Source organism: Hyperolius riggenbachi, chromosome 2, assembly GCF_040937935.1.
Source record: "Hyperolius riggenbachi isolate aHypRig1 chromosome 2, aHypRig1.pri, whole genome shotgun sequence".
Taxonomy (NCBI): Eukaryota; Metazoa; Chordata; class Amphibia; order Anura; family Hyperoliidae; genus Hyperolius; species Hyperolius riggenbachi.
The window spans coordinates 131,557,459-131,576,606 of NC_090647.1; the positions used below are offsets into that span (position 1 = coordinate 131,557,459).

The 19,148-nt window shown below is 43.2% G+C and overlaps 1 protein-coding gene across 5 annotated transcripts in view; it reads left to right on the top strand.

Moving 5' to 3' along the window:
• The window catches only part of B4GALNT1 (beta-1,4-N-acetyl-galactosaminyltransferase 1), a 223,828-nt gene that overhangs the window by 114,106 nt on the left and 90,574 nt on the right, over positions 1–19,148 (top strand). For all 5 annotated transcript variants that reach the window (XM_068267426.1, XM_068267423.1, XM_068267424.1 and 2 more), the window contains exons 2-4: positions 2,938–3,141; positions 6,633–6,806; positions 17,572–17,678. In XM_068267426.1, coding sequence (XP_068123527.1) covers positions 2,939–3,141; positions 6,633–6,806; positions 17,572–17,678 — 484 coding nt within the window. In that variant the 5' untranslated portion in view covers position 2,938. The remainder of the gene's footprint in view (positions 1–2,937; positions 3,142–6,632; positions 6,807–17,571; positions 17,679–19,148) is intronic.

Consider the following 19,148-nt stretch of genomic DNA (forward strand, 5'->3'; position numbering starts at 1 on the left):
ATGAGGTGAGCAAGTGGCCATGGGGCTGATTCACAAAGGTCTTGTGGAATTCTCACCTTACTTATTAGCTCACAATGTATCTCCTTATTTTTCACCTTATCTGTATGGAGAGCGAATGAGGTGAAATAATTCTGGTGTGGAAAGCCTATACACACCCCCCCCCCCTTTCCAACATGCAGGACATTATTTTTAGATTTAAATTACAACTAATGCCTAGTATGGACTAGTTTGAAAAACAAAAAACACAGGGACACCAGGAGCCCAGTATCGCGTAATATAGTCACTTAAGATGGTCGACGTGTATAAAAAATTATACTCACAATTGTGGGTAGCCTGTGAGAGCAACCACTTTCAATGCACGTGGAGAAGTACCGTCTCCACTCGGCCTTTTGGTCGCCACTCCTGAAAAAAAGCGCTCTGTGTCCTAAGAGACGCTACCCCTGGCAAATGCACTAGGGTTGATAGTTAGTAGATCATATGATAGGAGGCGCCCATACAGTATATCTCAGTTTAACAAGTGCTATCTCAAGGTAAGATTGTAGGTTCTTACCTGTTATGAAGACTCAAGACAGGTAAAATATAACAATAATTTATTTTGCACCTCGACGAGGTGCAAAATAAATTGTTACATTTTACCTGTCTTAAGTCTTCATAACAGGTAAGAACCTACAATCTTACCTTGAGATACCACTTGTTAAACTGAGATCTACTATATGGGCGCCTCCTATCATATGATCTACTAATGCCTAGTACACACAATAAGATTTTTAGGCATTTCCTGCCAAATCAATTATTTTCACCTTGTCTGATCTGATTTCGATTCATTTTTCCGATTGATTTTCCATAGAAGTGAACAGAAAATCGACCAAATTCGTATCAGACATGTTGAAAATAATCTGGCAGGAAATCTGGCTGAAAATTTCATCATGTGTACTAGGCATACGGTATCCTTTAAATGACCTAATTCATGATTTATCTCCCCTTATCTTACTTAAAGGACCTTTGTCGCGAAAATCATATTTAAAATGAGTGTAAACACATACAAATAAGAAGTACGTTTCTTTCAGAGTAAAATGAGCCATAAATTGTTTTTTTTTCTATGTTGCTGTCACTTACAGTAAGTAGTAGAAATCTTACATTGCCAACAGATTTTGGACTAGCCCATCTTCTCATGGGGGTTTCTCAGGGTCTTCTTTATTTTTAAAAGCACTTAGTGAATGACAGTTGCTCCATCCAACTGCCCAAAAAAAGTGTGCAGGGAGGCTGGCCAGCATCTTTGTATAAATCTTTCAGGAAATTGCTTTATAAAGAATAAAGATCATGCTGAGAATCCCCCATGAAGAGAAGGACTAGCCCAAAACCTGTCGGCAATGTCAGATTTCTACTATCTGCTGTAAGTGACAGCAACATAGGAGAAAAGTAATGTATGGCTCATTTTGCTCTGGAAGAAATGTACTTATTTGTACGAGTTTTAAAGGGAAGGTTCGCGCATAATAGAAAAAACAAACTGCACTTACCTGGGGCTTCTTCCAGCTCCTGGTAGTCGATCGGTGCCCTCGCCGCAGCTCCTCTCCCGTCCAGCGGTGAAGAAGGCGACCTTGCCAGGTCGGCTTCCAGGTCGGCTTCTGTGCGCTCCATCGCGGGGGGGTCATGTGGTGTATGGACGTCACCGGGTCTCTACTGCGCAGATGCAGAACTACTGCGCCTGCGCAGTAGAGACCCGATAACGTCACTTACATCACGTGACCCGCGCCGTAATGTGCACATGACACCGACCCGGAAGCCGACCTGGCGAGGTCGGCTTCTTCACCGCTGGACGCCGGGAGGGAAAGGAGCTGCGGCGAGGGCACCGATCGCCTGCCAGGAGCTGGAAGAAGCCCCAGGTAAGTGCAGTTTGTTCTTTCTACTATGCGCGGCTCTTCCCTTTTAAATTTTAAGATTTTCACGACCGTTCCTGTTTAACTCATGATTTATCCATCCATTTGTGTTTATCTCATGAACTATCTCCTTATTTGTATATCTCCTGAATGATCTCTCCTTATTTGGATATCTCCTGAATGATCTCTCCTTATTTGGATATCTCCTGAATGATCTCTCCTTATTTGGATATCTCCTGAATGATGTCTCCTTATTTGGATATCTCCTGAATGATCTCTCCTTATTTGGATATCTCCTGAATGATCTCTCCTTATTTGGATATCTCCTGAATGATCTCTCCTTATTTGGATATCTCCTGAATGATCTCTCCTTATTTGGATATCTCCTGAATGATCTCTCCTTATTTGGATATCTCCTGAATGATCTCTCCTTATTTGGATATCTCCTGAATGATCTCTCCTTATTTGGATATCTCCTGAATGATCTCTCCTTATTTGGATATCTCCTGAATGATCTCTCCTTATTTGGATATCTCCTGAATGATCTCTCCTTATTTGGATATCTCCTGAATGATCTCTCCTTATTTGGATATCTCCTGAATGATCTCTCCTTATTTGGATAGGTCATGCATTCGCTCTCCATACAGATATGGTGACAAATAATTAAGATTTGTGAATCAACCCTAATGTATTGTGTGTGGCCTAGCTGTCTCATTAGCCCTCAGTATCTGTTCCAGTCTCTTGCTGGGTTTTAATGTGTATGTCTATTTTTACCTGAGTGTTTTGTCCACTGGGTTGTTTGGAAAGCATTTGACATTTGAATCAATAAACCTTTTTGCTAATGAGCTAGCTGGAATTTCTGGTTCATTCATATTTTCTAGTTCTTCTTCCAACTGAGATCCCTCAAAGAGGTAATCCTGCAGCTTTCTATTCCTGAGTGACGCCGCCCCCTGTGGTGTATCCTTAGTAGCATAAATGTCTTTCAACAGATAAAATAGCTATCTTATCCTATACTCCTGCGCATAGAAAGATGCTAAGTTATCCTTTGTTGTCTTTTCAGGATGCGGGCCAACAGAAAGGTGTGCTTTATCGTGGCAGTGCTGATTCCAGTGAGCTTCTTTTGCTTTCATGTCTTGACCAAGTCGGAAAAATCAGTGTCGGCGTGGAACAGGGAAGCTCCTGGCGATGTCCCATATTACAACATACTGCAGCCTCTAGAGAAATATGCTCACATAGCCTTGAAATGGAAAGAAGACATTCTAGAGTAAGTACATTTATGATGCTTGTAAACCGCTTCTGTTTTGGTACCAGTAACCTTAAATAGGGATTTTCAGCCACTAAATCAAATTCCATGTATCCACTGCTCTGTGTTTATTATGCAGTCTGCAACCTTACCCTGCATTGCAAGCACTGCAATCTAATCAGAAATGTTTCCGCTGTAATAAATCTTCTCAGTCAGCCTGGCCGTTACTGACGAGAAGAAAGCTTGTCATCACCCCTCCCACATTCCTGCTATTAACTGATTGGCTGAGGGCAGTTCAGTGAGCTGCTGAGATCTAAGATCTGTGCTGTGCTCACATGTTTTTACAAAGCAAGTTAGCTATGACAGTGCAATTTCTAGGAGAGAGAAAAAGTAAGGGAGGAAATGACATCAGGATTGGCTTCAGTTAGAGGGAAATAAGATGGCAAATGCCTGGAACCGGTTTCTCTTTATTTAGTACATAATCGCTGAAATAAAAATGTGGACAGTACAATACGTATGTTATGTAAGTAGAACAAGTAGTTACAGTATCTACTTATATATGTGTTTGCTTTTCCTGGGATAGTATGGCTGTCCCTGCTGCTTTAAAGCCCAACCAAACCTAGGCAAATTCTATGGCCAAGGCAAATTCTATGAGCAGTGAGGTTGAGTTGAGTGGTTGTAAATAGCTTATAAAAGTGAAATAATGGAAAGAATACCTTTCTTCATTGGCCGCATGTGCTTCCCACTGCACAACTGCTTACATTTGCGCTTGTCTAGATTCAACTTGTATTCGCTTGTAATACAAAAATAGATGCCAGACTACATTTCCCAGAATTCCTACAGTACAGTAGAAACCATCTTTCACAGGAGGTAGTCACAGGAAGAAGATAATGAGCATCTATTATGCTGGGAATACACCATAAGATTTGTTTTAGCAGATAGATGGTTCGATAGATAATTTCCAACAGGCCCGATCTGATTTCTGATTGTTTTTCTGATCGATTTCTCATAGAAGTGAATGGAAATTGATCAGAAAAACGATCAGACAGTAAATCTGCTGAAAAATCTCATCGTGTATTCCAAGCATTAGGCCTTAGTTTGGGAATAGGAAGCTATAGTGAGGAGAGCCTGTTTTAAGTCTTTATAGGTAGGCGCACAGCTACAGGTAAACATAGCTGTGCAATGGACTTTTTAATATAAAAAGTTCAGTTCCAAACCTAATACTTGTAATTAACACTAATATGGTTGCTTTTAAGATCTTGCCTTGTTCAATGTTCAGTTTAGTTGGACTTCAATGTTGATAAATTATACCATTGGCATTGATGTGTTAAAGGGAACTTGAAGTGAGAGGAATACGGAGGCCGCCATTTTCATTCTCCATTAAACAATGCCAGTTGCCTAACTTCTGTGCTGGTGCTCCGCCTCTAATACTAAAAGTCACAGGCTCAGATGGAGCATGCAGATCCGATGCTTTGACTCTGGTCGGCTACACTTGCTGCATTCTTGTTGCTGGTAAAGACAGCTATAGCCAAAAGCTCAGCATGATAGCCAGGCAACTGGCATTGTTTATAAGGGAATGAAGATGGCTTCAGGTTCTCTTTAAGCCCCTTTTCCACAGTAAGGTTTACCGCAAAAGCACTGAACATCTAGGGAGACTTTCACACTTCTTGTGATGCGCTGGAAGTATCTGATTTGACACAAGGGCAACAGCGTGATACCGCAAGCATTGCACTTAACGCACGGTGCTTCGGGTAATGGAAGTCTATGGTTAATGAACGTAGTGTAAAAGACAGAGCGCGGTATGCATGCGCGGACTGGCGGGGATCCCATTGATGTACGTTCTGCTCAGCAGCGAATCCGTCACTGAGTGGGTGCCGGTGCTATGCCTATGACACTGTCGGCGCACTCGGCCGCAGTTGCAATGCAAGAAATAAGTGGAAAACTTGTTGTATTGGTCAGCATAGGTAATCCAGCAGTCATTTACTGTATTCTATAGAGATTGATGCTATTCAAAAAGTTTGCAGTCCTCACCTGGATGAAAGCGCAATATTGCGAGGTCTGCTGAAAACGAAGGGAGTTACAGTTTGTACTGTTGCAGTCATGTACAGTTACCAGAGCTAGAGCTCATGTGCTGTAAGCTCAGAACAACCTGGATGTACAGTATTAAAATAAAGGTTTCTCTAGGCACTGCACATGACTTTTAGCAACCTCCACTGTTAAGGTGGCCATACATCAGGTGACTTGGCGGCCGACTATCTGATTCGATTATTATAATCCAATTGGATGAAAATAGTTGCCGCCAAGTTCATTCCCGACCGACAATGTGCCCAATTACGGTCCTGAAATTGTTCGCATAGTCGATCGTGCATGCTGCAAGATTGTTGGGCCGATTGGGTGCGCAGCGGCAACAGCGCCCGGCGCTGTCCCCCCAAGCCCCCCCCCCCCCTCCGCTTGACCCCGCCGACTCCGGGCACATTCCGCTGTACATACATGCGCGCACCACATGGTTTCCTAGTAAGCGGTGCACATGTGACATTAGACGTCATACATACGGCCACGTTACTAGGTAACCATGTGCCACGCGTGTATGATGAGCAGAGTGCGTCCGGAGCCTGCGGGGACCAGCGAAAGTCGTGGACAGGTAATGTATACCTTGCACTGGGCCCGGGGGGACACTTCTCAGTAGGGGGGAAAGCATTAGGGTGGCGAGGCAGTCGGATGCGGCGTCACAAGGCCTGTTCCCGAGAAATTTCATGCTGAAATTGATGGAGAATCTGCTTGCGGTGTATGAGCAGCTGACAGATCTCTCTTATCAGATTCGATTAGAGAGAGATTTGTCTCTTGGTCGAATCTGCCCATCATCTCTAGATGTATGGCTACCTTCAGGGAATGGTCCAGGTGGAAATTGCAAACCATCTAACAGGCATTTATTGCAAAATGTAGTTTAGGTTTCTGGATCACATGTTTTCCAAAAAGACATACGGTACCAGTAGATAAATATGAACCTTCACTATGGCGTGGATCACTCTTGTACCCTTCGCCTGCCTTTTTCTGCACTGCAGGAAGACATTCTATGCAGTTTAGAGGATGGCTCACATTGTCCATATTTTGTGTTCACAATTTAAAAAGCCTGCTTTTTATTTTCACATGGCTGTTAATGCTTGGCTACCAGCAAGCTGCCAGTATGAACCTGAAACTGTGGACACTGTGAAACACACACTTGAGAAGAACATGGAATGTCCATACAGCGTGTTTCTGTGTGTGTTCCCTGGCTTAATGTTTTTGTGAAAGTGCATAAATGTATGTGAATTGCTTCTATGCCAGACCACTTGATGACATATGGGAGGGGCACTTAAAATTTCTGAACTTCATTCCAGGAGAAAATCGGGGTTTATTGTAACGACCTTGGAGAAGAGTGTTAGCTGGTGCTGAAGGCTTTATTGACACTAGGGCAGGTGTGCATATTAGCACCGTGTTGCAATGTTTATTCTTCATTTATCTTCCTTTCTCAGTCTCCTGCCAAAGAACAGTTGTGAATGCAAAGCAGAACCCACTCTGAACATTCCCTTCAGACAAGAACTGATTGGGAAGCCATATGCAGTGGACTTTTCTCTAGCAGTGGCCCCCTCGGTGTTTGAAGAGACCTATAGACGGAGAGAAGAGGAGTATAACAAATTCAGGATGAGGTAGGTCAAAGCAATATTACATACTTTTACAGTATTATTCTGCTGTGACTTGTTTGTATAAAAGAAAAGCAAGTAATATTGAATAGTCACGCTATCTGTATTCCTGTTAAAAGTGGATTATTGCTTTTGACATACTTGTTATAACTCTTTCACACTGCTTACATTTAAAATAGCGCTGCAGAGTTATGGCGCAGAGCACTGGCGTAATAATAGGGCCTGCAGCCCCTGCTCCCGGAAGGTATGGATCTGTTTGCTGCCCACAGACACACATTTAAGCTGGAGGGGAGCGCAGAGGGGAGAGCCCCGAGGTGAGGAACTTCCCCTCTTTTTCCCCTAATGCTGCCGACCCTCCAGCCCCCACAAAACGGCCCCAGGGAGGGGGGCCCGCTCTGAAAATCTGTAGGGGGGGCCCGGTGGGGCCTAGTTACGCCCCTGGCGCAGAGTGATGCCAGTAATGACATCTTGTTACCAACGTTATTGAACATTTTATGATATGTCTGAAATATTAAATAATGTAAGTAACAAGATGTCATTACCAGCATCTAGAATGATTGCGTATTATCCTGCTCCTGGTGTATGTGTCTCCTCCACTTCCTGGGTAGTTTGCAGGAGTCCTGCAGCCAGCTAATCGCCATTTTGGGACTGAAGCTGCTTGGTGATTGGCTGGCTGCAGGACAACTGCAAATTAACCAGGAAGTGGAAGAGAGGTGATTGCCAGGAGCAGGTAATGTATAATAAAGCCCCTGCCACCTCTAACACCTAACCCTCCCTCTCTACCTATGCCTAATCCTAAGACCCCACCTGGTGCTTAACCCTTAACCTCTCCACCCTGCTTCCTAACCTTAACCATCCTCCCCCCCCCACCCCTGATGCCTAACCCTAACCACTCCATGCCTGCTGCCTAACCTTAACCAACCCCCTTTCCGGTGCCTAACCCTTAATCACTCCACACTTTGCTGCCTAACTTTAACTGACCCCACAATCCCGTTGCCTAACCTTTCTTCACTCCACCCCTGCTCCCTAAACTACGCCAAAGGCGGCAATAGTAAAAGCCACGTTTAGCAGCAGTAAACGGTAATTGGGGTGAGTCAATGAACTTTCATGTTACTATGCGTGTCGCACACGTGTGGAAATGCCGTTAATCACCCTCATAGTGCAGATGCGCTGTGAGAATAATGTAGAGCTCATTACAAATTATCAAGCCTTCTGCTCCATCCAAAAAATGTATCAGTGGCTCCCAACATGTGTTTTGTTCAGTCAGCTATATTTATTATAGTCAGCTGTAAAAGCTGTACCCTCACTAGCCAGAACTACTAACCAATCACATGTGTTCCTGAGCTTCAACTGATGTGCTGGGTATCCCCTGTCATCTGGTTGTTGTAGAATACAACTGAATTGCAGAATTTGAGAATGCCCCGTCACTGCTTGCCACTTGAGCCCACATGCAATTTTTAATTTTTTTTTTTTCCTGAATTTCACCCTAGGTGATTTTTTTTCACACCTTGTCAAAACATGCCTTTTAAAGAGACTCTGAAGTCTCGTAAAAATCATGTTTTTATTTTAAAAATGTGTTTAACATTATTGCCCTACCTATACCGCCGCCTCCCCGCCACTGTAATCTAACTAAATCCCCCCTAACTCCCCGGGGGGCAATCCGGGCAGCGCTTCCGTGAGGCAGAGCTATGAGCTGCAGCTCTGCCTCTCAGCATGTCTATCAGCCCGGATCACCGCCTCTCCCCCGCACCTCTAAGTCTTCCTTCACTGAGAGGGACGGGGGAGAGGCAGGGATACACGGCTGATAGACGCGTAAGGAGGCAGAGCTGCGGCTGAAAGCTCTGCCTCCTACAGCAGCAAAATCCACGACATTTGCTGCCCAGAACGTGGCGAGAGCACTACAAAACTTTTCCTTTAAAGGGACTCCTAGCAGTGCAGAAACTATGGAAAGTTGCATATCATTTTAAAGCTCTATTTCTCCTCTTTCCAATGATATATAAACCACCACCCTACGCCTTTTAGTTTTCGCTATTTTCGCAATCGAAATTGCCGCGACCACGACTTCGATTGCGAAAATAGAGAAAACTAAAAGGCGTAGGGCGACGATTTAGGTGTCGCCAGAAAGAGGAGAAAGAGAGCTTAAAAATGATATCCATCTTTCCATAGTTACATTGTATTACACAGGGCAACTTTTTCTGCTGAATGGAGCTGCTGACTTTGAGAAAAAGTCGCCCTGTGTAATACAATATAACTATGCAAAGATGGATATCATTTTAAAGCTCTCTTTCTCCTCTTTCTGGCAACCCCTAAATCGTCGCCCTACGCCTTTTTTAGTTTTCTCTATTTTCGCGATCGAAGCCGCGGCAATTTCGATCGTTAAAATAGAGAAAACTAAAAGGCGTAGGGCGGCAATTTATATAGCATTGGAAAGAGGAGAAAGAGAGCTTTAAAATGATATGCATCTTTCCATAGTTTCTGCAGTGCACGGAGTCCCTTTAAAGGACCTCTATTGATTAAAGCATTGATTTAAACTCTGTATGTTATGGCACACATTACCACAAGTATTAGGAGCACTTTCTTTCCTCACAGTTTCTTACCTCCTCATACTTGTTCACAAAGGATTATCCTAATTAACAGCCAGCTTTGTACTTTTTACCGTCCTAGGCCAACAGTCAACAACCGCCCCAGTCAGTAACATGAATATATATTCTGTAGTGCTTCAGAAGATGTCAGCACTACATAAATACATAATAATAATATGATAGGACATTAGACTATGACTATGGTAGGATTAGATTGTGAGCTCCTCTGAGGACAGTCAGTGACATGACTATGTACTCTGCAAAATGCTGCAGGAGATGTCAGTGCTAAATAATACATAATAATAATATGGTAGGATATTAGGCTATGGTATGGGTTAGATTGTGAGCACCTTTAAAGACAGTCAGTGACATAGTGACATGACTAAGTAGTCTGTAAAGTGTTGCAGAAGATGTAAGTGCTATATAAATACAAAATAATAATAATAATAATAATAATATGATAGGACATTAGACTGACTGTGGTAGAATTAGCTATTGTGAGCTCCTCTGAAGACAGTCAGAGACATGACTATGTACTCTGTACAGTGCTGCAGAAGATATCGGCGCTATATACATGCATAATAACATGGTAGGACATTAGACTATTACTATGGTAGAATTAGATTGTGAGCTCCTCTGAGGACAGTCAGTGACATGACTATGTGCTCTGTATGGGCAGCACGGTGGCGTAGTGGTTAACGCTCTCGCCTTGCAACGCTGGGTCCCCGGTTCGAATCCCAGCCAGGTCAACATCTGCAAGGAGTTTGTATGTTCTCCCCTTGTCTGCGTGGGTTTCCTCCGGGTACTCCAGTTTCCTCCCACTTCCCAAAAACATACAGATAAGTTAATTGGCTTACCCCTAAATTGGCCCTAGACTACGATACATACACTGCACAATACATATCGCAGTACATAGACCTAGGACTATGGTAGGGATTAGATTGTGAGCTCCTCAGAGGGACAGTGAAATGACAAGACAATATACTCTGTACAGCGCTGCGGAAAATGTCGGCGCTATATAAATACTAAATGATGATAATAATAATAAAGTGATGCAGAAGATGTCAGAGCTACATAAATACATAATAATAATATGTAAGGAGATTAGACTAGGACTATGGTAGAATTAGATTGTGAGCTCCTCTGAGGACAGCCAGTGACACGACTATGTACTCGGTACAGTGCTGCAGAAGATGTCGGTGCTATATAAATGCATGATGATAATATGGTAAACATTAGACTATGGTAGAGATTAGATTGAGTTCCTGTGAGGACACTGTGAGGACAGTTGAAAGTCACAAGAGAGAGAGGGGAAAGCATAGAGATGGGAAGGAGGGAATAGCAAGGAAGAGACAGCACAATATGGAAGAGGAATAGAGAGAGGGAACATGATTGGGAAGAGGGTAGGGAAAAAAGACAGAAATAGAGTACAAGATGGGAGAGGACAAGAGAAGGGAGAGTGTGATCTGAAGGAAAGTAAAGCCTAATACACACTAGCAATTTTGATAGGCCAATCATTGGTCAATTTTACCACCTCCATATAGTATGACCATTTACCTATATAATCTGCATAGAATTGAAAATCTGTTTGGCCCTCATACTACAAGGAGGTGGTAAAATTGACCAATTGTTGGCCAATCAAAATTGCTAGTGTGTACTAGCCTTAAAGGGTGGAGCAGGATAGCAGACCTTTTACCTGTCACAGTGGAGTGACTGACAATGGGGAATAAATCTTACTTACAAGTCAGTGTTAAAAAAAAAAAAAAAAAAAAAAACTATAAATGCTGGTCTCAACTGGACTCCTTGCTTTTATCTGTTTCTAATGGTGTGTGTGTGTGTGTGTGTGTGTGTGTGTGTGTGTGTGTGTTCGTGCGTGTGTGTGTGTTCGTGCGTGTGTGTGTGTTCGTGCGTGTGTGTGTGTTCGTGTGTGTGTGTGTGTGTGTGTGTGTGTTCGTGCGTGTGTGTGTGTGTTCGTGCGTGTGTGTGTGTGTGTGTGTTCGTGCGTGTGTGTGTGTGTGTGTGTTCGTGCGTGTGTGTGTGTGTGTGTGTTCGTGCGTGTGTGTGTGTGTGTTCGTGCGTGTGTGTGTCTTGTGTTCTCATAGTGCTGTCTGGGCCGTCTGCACATTGGCCTCAATTCACTAAGTAGTTTAGACTAGTCTACAGGTCCGTACACACGCCGGACTGGAGGCAACGACGGGTCCGTTGTCACCTCCCGCTGGGTGGGCGTTCCAGCGATAGTCCGGCGTGTGTACAGTCTGTCGACGGACTAATACGGCTGTTTCTGAGCGATCCGCCCGGCGGATCGCTCAGAAACAGCCGTATCAGTCTGCAGACAGACTGTACACACGCCGGACTGTCGCTGGAACGCCCACCCAGCGGGAGTTGACGACGGACCCGTCGTTGCCTCCAGTCCGGCGTGTGTACGGACCTTACATATGGTTTTTAGTCTACTGCTGGTTTGGTGTAAACCTGTTTTTAGAACTGGTCTAACATTCAGTAATTACACAATTCACAAAGGCAAACAAGGAGTAACCACGCCCACTTTTTTCTGACAGAGATTAGACCAGCTGATTTCTTGTCAGTAAAGTAATTCTGTGAGGTATTTTAGATGTGAGGATGGAACCTTTTAAATTATGCAGAAGTTTAATTGTATGCAGAGGAGAGCTCATCAAAGAAGAAGGATGTCAGTCATAGCTACTTGTTTGTGAATTGCATCTTTTGATTATTTCCCCTGCTTTACCCACCTAATTACCAAATGGTTTAGACCAGGTCTAAAACATTTCGTAATAGTGAATTCCCCTTTGATGCAACTGACCAAACCATCATTAGACTATAAACCATCAGTAGACTAGTCTAAACTGCTTAGTGAATTGAGGCCATTGTCCGTGATAGCCCTGCACGTGTCTGTCACGATGTCCCCATCATTTACTTCACTGCATACCAAGAGCTGCAGATCCTTAGCAGCATGGTGGCTCACAGTGATCAGCGAGTAAGTACTTCCTGAATATGGCTGCCATTCGTTACTGGGCACTGCTCCCGCTCTCAACACTGTGAGCCAAAATGCTGATGATCTGCAGCTCTTTGTATGCAGTGCAGTGAGCGGGGGTGTTGTGAAGAATTTTACCCCATTCCATGTAGTATGAGAGCCATACTCTACACAGTCTTTTCTATGGAGCTGAACTCCACATCAGAAAAAAAATCTTTGCAAGATGCTGCACACACAGATGCTGTACAGACACAAAAGATCAGTATCTGCAAAAGATCTGTTCCTGCCAAAAAATCCATTCATGCAAATTGCAATGATAGTCTATGAGATCTGCAGATCATCATACATACATGATTTAACTGACATTCATCTGCAGATCAAGCAATCATCCGCAGATCTGAAAATCCATTGTGGTGGTTCTGATCTGCAGATGAATGTCAGTTAAATCATGTGTGTATGATGATCTGCAGATCTCATAGACTATCATTGCAATTTGCAGGAATGGATTTTTGGCAGGAACAGATCTTTTGCAGCTACAGATCTTTTGTGTCTGTACAGCATCTGTGTGTGCAGCATCTTGCAAAGATTTTTTTCTGATGTGGAGTTCAGCTCCATAGAAAAGACTGTGTAGAGTATGGCTCTCATACTACATGAAGGGTGGTAAGATTGGTCTGTGATCTTTCATTTTCAAAAGACTATGGTCTGATGTGTGTATGTGGCCTTAGGAGTGAAGGATGATTTTAGCCACTTCACCTCCAAAAAAAACAGAGCAATTTTTTACCTGTCAGCGCTCTTCCCATTCATTCGCCTATACCTTTATTACTACTTATCACAACAAAACAATCTATCTTTTTTCCACCACCAATTAGGCTTTCTTTGGGGGTTACATATTGCTAAGAGTTATTTTATTTTAAAAGTGTTTTAAAATAAGACAAAATGGAAAAAAATCATTATTTCTCTTACCGATTTCCCCCCGATACACAGCCGATTCGATCACTGTGATTGAATCGACCGTGAAATCGTTGCGCAAACGCTGGGCGAACGATCGATTTCCGTCCGAAATCGATCGTTCCTGTCCGTGCGGAAGATTTTGCTTTTTCGCCAGCGGGTCGGGAGTGCGTCGATAGCAGCGTTCGAATGCCCGACGACCAACGCAGTACAGCGGCAATACATTACCTGTTCCACCGGCGTGAGTCCCCTGGTCACTGCTGCTCAAACTCCGTGCTGGGCTCCGAGTCCAGCAGGCTTCACTTCTTCCTGTCCCTCTACTGTTTAAACTTCCCCCGGCAGGAAGTAAAGTGAAGCTGGAGGCGCTCAGACCGGAGAAGAGACAGTGGAGACCAGGGGCCTCGTGCCGGCCTGAGCAGGTAATGTATAGCTGGGGGGGAGGGGGCAGCTCCACAGATGGTGAATCGATTTCATGCTGAAATCTATTCACAATCTGTTTGCAGTAAAGGCAGTCATACGATCCCTCTCTGATCAGATTCGATCAGACAGGGATCTGTCTGTTGGTCGAATCTGATGGCAAATCGACCAGTGTATGGCCACCTTTACTCAATAACTTTGCTGCAAAACAGAAGAATTTTCCTTTGCTGTTTGAACTTTTTAAAGCCTGTAAGTCGGAGCAAGGGTGCTGCTCTCTCTGCTCGCCAAGCCTTTTACAATCGTGCTCCCAAACTGCTGTGCACAGCAACTGCACCTGGCAGCATTTGTAACCTTGCATGCCCAGGACGGACTGCACACAGCTAAGGGGGAATGCATCTTTCACAGTGGCGTAGTAATATGGGATGCAGAGGTCTCAACCGCACCGGAGCCCTTGGGCCAGAGGGTCCCCCATAGGGTTCTCCCTCAACTGCAGTTTTAGCGCTGTATTGACCCTGTGTTTGTAATAATCCCCTATAGATGCTTTGAATAGTAGTAACCATTAAGAAGCTGTTCCCCGTTTCCTTCTTGCATTTCTGACACTGTGGTTGTCCTTGGCAGGTTTTGATGCACCCTATCTATTGTTATGTATACAGTGCTGGGGGGGAGCATGCCCACGTAAAACTCGCACCGGGGCCCATAGCTCCTTAGCTACGCCACGTATCTTTTAGTAGTGATTGGGGGGCATAGCTTCAACATGGAAGGGAGGCTGGCAAATCTGTGAACCTACATGATATACGGGGACACTAAAGAAGCCCCACTTTTGGCCACCTCATTAAGTTTGATTCAGTTCAGATGTGCTTTAAACTGTAGTTGGAAGGGGCTCAGTGGCTGGCAGATGGGAGGATAAATGAGGCCTTATTTCTTCCACCGGGATTTTTATTATATTGTGTATACTGATTTTTGCTACATTGGGAATAAACTGCTAAGCTTTCCCTTCTATTTCCTAAATGGGTACAGGGTACAGCAGAGCAACCTGGTGGATCACCTCTTAGCATCAGACACTGACAAGATTGCTTGTCAAATTATTATTACTTAGTATCATTATTTAGTATTTATATAGCGCTGACAGCTTACGCAGCGGTGTACAGAGGATATTGTCTTGTCACTCTGCGTTACCATAGTCTTATATCTATTTATGTATCATCTAGTGTATGTATCATAGTCTAGGGGCAATTTAGGAGGAAGCCAATTAACTTATCTGTGTGTTGGGGTGTGGGAGGAAACTAGGGTGCCTGAAGGAAACCAACGCAGACGCAGGTAGAAAATACAAACTCTTTGCAGATAGTCCATTTATTATGATTCGCACTTTTTCCACAAACGCTCCTCTCCAGCACAAAAAACACCTCCACCACACCTAAAAAGATGATCTAACTCACCAGATCCTATATCATATAAAATGATCATATGCGCTCAGCTAGAACCTCTGCCCGTCTGGTCTCAAAGGGGCTCTGTTGCTTTAAGACTTGAATCAGCAGACCATTGCATGCATAAATAGAATAGGAGCTCCAATAGCGTGATACCTTCTCAATAAAATGTTCATTTCCAATGAAAAACATACACATGAAAAACTCAAATTTCACGATGTATGTCTATTACAGGCATATAGGTAGAAAAAACATTTTATAAAAAATACCTTTTTTTAATGGCTAACTGATAGAGTTAAATAATGCAAGTTTTCTGGGATCTAGTCCCCTTCTTCAGGCATATTTCCAGATGTTAGCGGTTATTACAGGCATACAGTTTAGTGCAGGTGTTAATAGAGCAAATGCAGACAAGACCGCTACAATGTTTACCACTCCACGTGGCTCCGGCTCTTGCACCCTCATTCTCTAGTGCCTCTCTGCTTTCCAATCCCTGACCGGTTTCGTCATGTGACTTTTTCAAAGGTGCCCTGGCTGACATTCGACTACCCACTAAGCCACCGTGCTGCTCAACAAATATCTGCTGTGACTAGAACTAATTCCCTGTCATTTGTGTCTAATCACAAGTTGTAATTTGATCTCCCCCGTGTCACTTGACTGCCAACGGTAGATAAGCTCATTTGAAAGCACTGGATGTTAACAATATGTCGGCTTCCATGAATCAGGAAGTAGAAACACTGGAGATTTTTTTTGGGATTTGTATCGGTTGTAACAAAGAAATATTTTTCTTTTAAAGGTTATTATGCTGTTGTGTATCTTCTAGAGCAGAGAGGAAGTTCTGAGTTCAGGACCGCTTTAACAGTGGGGTGGGGGGTTATTTTATGAAATGCTTTCAAAACAGGAAAATATATTTATGACTTTAATATGGAGGCTGCCTGCCATCTTCATTCTCTAATAAACAATGCCAGCTGCCAGACCTTTGTTCTGATGCTCTGTCTCAAACCTGAAAGGCAATGGGAATCCATATAAAAATTAAAAAAAAATCAGCCATATAATTACCTGAGGAGAGGGAAGGCTCTGGGTCCTGTAGCGCCTTCTCGCTCCTCTCCTGATCCCCGTTCCAGTGGTGGCTCCCCAGTAGCAGTATTCAACCAATTTGGTCAAATACTGCTCTCTCTGCTGCCGAAGGAGGCTTTAGAAGTCTTCGGGTGCTCCCCAAGATGGGCCGCTCCATACTGTGCAAGCGCCCTCTCTCGTGCACTCACACATGCGCAGTATGGAGCTACCTGTCTTTGGGAGGACTGCTCCTCAAACGGGGGAGCCAGCACTTAGTGGAGGGGACCGTAAGAGGAGCGGGAAGGCTCTATAGCACCCAGGTCCTCTACAATTGCGGCGATCACGATTTTTTGAAAAATCCCGATTGCAATGATTTTTACCGTGATTTTTATGCAAGTCAAGTCAATGGGAGCCTTAAAAAAAAAAAAAAAAAAAAAAAAAAAGCTCATGAAGCGATGAGGGTTGGAAAAGCTCTCAGAGATGTACTCAGTGTGTCTACAGCCTTAAACCTGCCTTAGATCTCTAGTGAAATGAAAGTGACATAAGCAATCAAAGAGAGCTAGAGGGTAGTGCAGCACTCTGCATGGAAAAGTGCAAAAGATGGAGTTGATCTCACCAAGTGTAGAGTCATTCGTCTGCATGGCTTGTCTCAAACGATGTGCTCCAGCCGTTTTGTTGAAGAAATCAATATGGATATCCTGTTAGAGAAGAACACTGTTTGTGTCATCCAGCAAGCACTTGTAACAAGCAGATGTACGGTACATAGAACGGTCAGCTTAGTTGTGAGCCGGCATTGCTGTACCTACTGACCTGGGAGTGGAAGTGGGTGGTGGGCACCAATCTGACCGGCTTGCTGGATGACACGATAAACACATTGGCCCATATGCAAATCACTTTTTTCCTTAGTTTTCTTCTAGGTGATCTTTTCAAAATTGCCAATAAAATGCTTTTCAAACCCTTCACAAGCAAGAAAATACTCAAAATAATTTTGATAGTCCTTTTTCACCTACGTTTTGGTACTTTTTTTTTTTTTTGTTTTTTTTTTAGTTCGCGAAATGCTGAAAACTTATTTTAAATAGAAGATGAAAAATTATCTCCTAGGAGAAAACTCGGGATAAAAAGATAATTGGATATGGCCCCATTGTTTTTCGTATACTGATGGTGCCAGTCTCTAACTAGATAAGACATATTCTACACGCACAGTGGCTTGAGTTTGACTTGCTTTTTCCTCTTATCTCATTTACATCTGGGTGATTTCAAACCTCAACTGAATAACTCATGTGCAATAGAGCTGTTCATAACATTAGATCTGTAGCTGAAAGTATTCATAGTGAAATGTAATACTTCTTTTATTATTTCAGGTCCTACAGTCCAGCAGATAAGTTTATTGTTGCAGAAGCAAACTCTCCACTGCAGTACCCAGTGCAAGGGGTGGAGGTCCGACCACTGAAAACCGTAATAATACCAGGTAAGCGACAATACTCCTTCACTGCTATAAATCAAAATCGATTCAAGTAGCCATAGCAATGTGCACTTTCATACAAGTCACGGCACAGTGGCAAATGTCCCCCACAGATGCATGGAAATAGACCCTGCAGGAAAACGGTGTTTGACAGTACTGTATTACTGATAAGCAAACAAGGTGTGTGGGTTGCTGGGCGAATATGTACAAACCGGGGCCTTCAAATCCCATTGTGAACGAGTGGTTGTTAACTCCCTCCCTATTAGCTAGCTGACTTTAATTAAAAGGTTATTCTGGGCACTGTGGGACAAGAATTCACTGCTGGCAAACTTGTGTTAACTTGTACCAGAGGCGTCATGTGACATGAGATTAATGTGTATGTACAGTACAAAACATATTATTAACCAGGCTGTTTATCTTTGCTGCCTGAAAGAGTTAATTTTCTGGCATGAAAGTGACAGCTTCTGCCTTGTCGGTACCTTGTTGGAAATATAGTAAACCTCACTGATGTGCAAATTGCAGCCATAAAAGTTTTCCTCGCAGAATACAAATTTTAAGGGCAGGAAGAGAGAGAAAAAGGTAAATCGTTCATGTATCTTAACTCTGGAACTCTTAATAGACTGCCACTGAGCAGAGACAATAAAACATTAGTCTACTTTCTAAATGTTTATATAAAATAAAACCAGGGGATATCTTAAAGAGAACCTGAACTGAAAATAAAGACAAAATAACCATACACAGGTCATACTTACCTCCCGTGTAGTCTACTCCTCAATCTCATTCTCCTCTACTGCGTCTCATTTGTCCACTGTGATCAATGGAATTCGCCGTCCTCCATTTTAAAAATGGCTATTACCCCATAACAGCTTCCTGGTCAGCACACACTGCTCCTATCATGCAGCTTTTCTCTGTATAAAGCTGTTCAGTTTAGGTGCCTGCTGATCACAGGGTTGGGAACACAAAAAGGGCAGGTTAGGAATAAAATGGCCCCCCACCTGATCCTGTACCCCATAGCTGCTATGGCTATTGCTGTGCCCCTTTGTGCAATGCTGAGTGTTGTGTTCACATATTTGTCATCCCTGCCACTTTTTCTTGCTTCATTAAAATCAGAATACATCTACAACAGCATAATGTGAAGACCTGCACATCCCTTTATCATACCTCCCAACTTTTTGAGATAAAAAAAGAGGGACACTCAAGCCACGCCCCCGTCACGCCCCTAGTCACATAAATCATAAAGAGAAATATTATTTTATGATTCACACCAGACTGGTCCTTTCTACCTTGGTTCATTTTCCTTCATATTAACATTTGTAAATAAGAAATATATGAATTAAAAGGATGAAAATAAAGTTTAGTGGGGTCAATTAAACACATTTTTTAAATTGAAAAATAAATATATTTACATATATCTGTAGATGAGCCCTGAAAGAGGGATAAATTAGGAAGAAAGAGGGACAGGTTCCCCATAGAGCA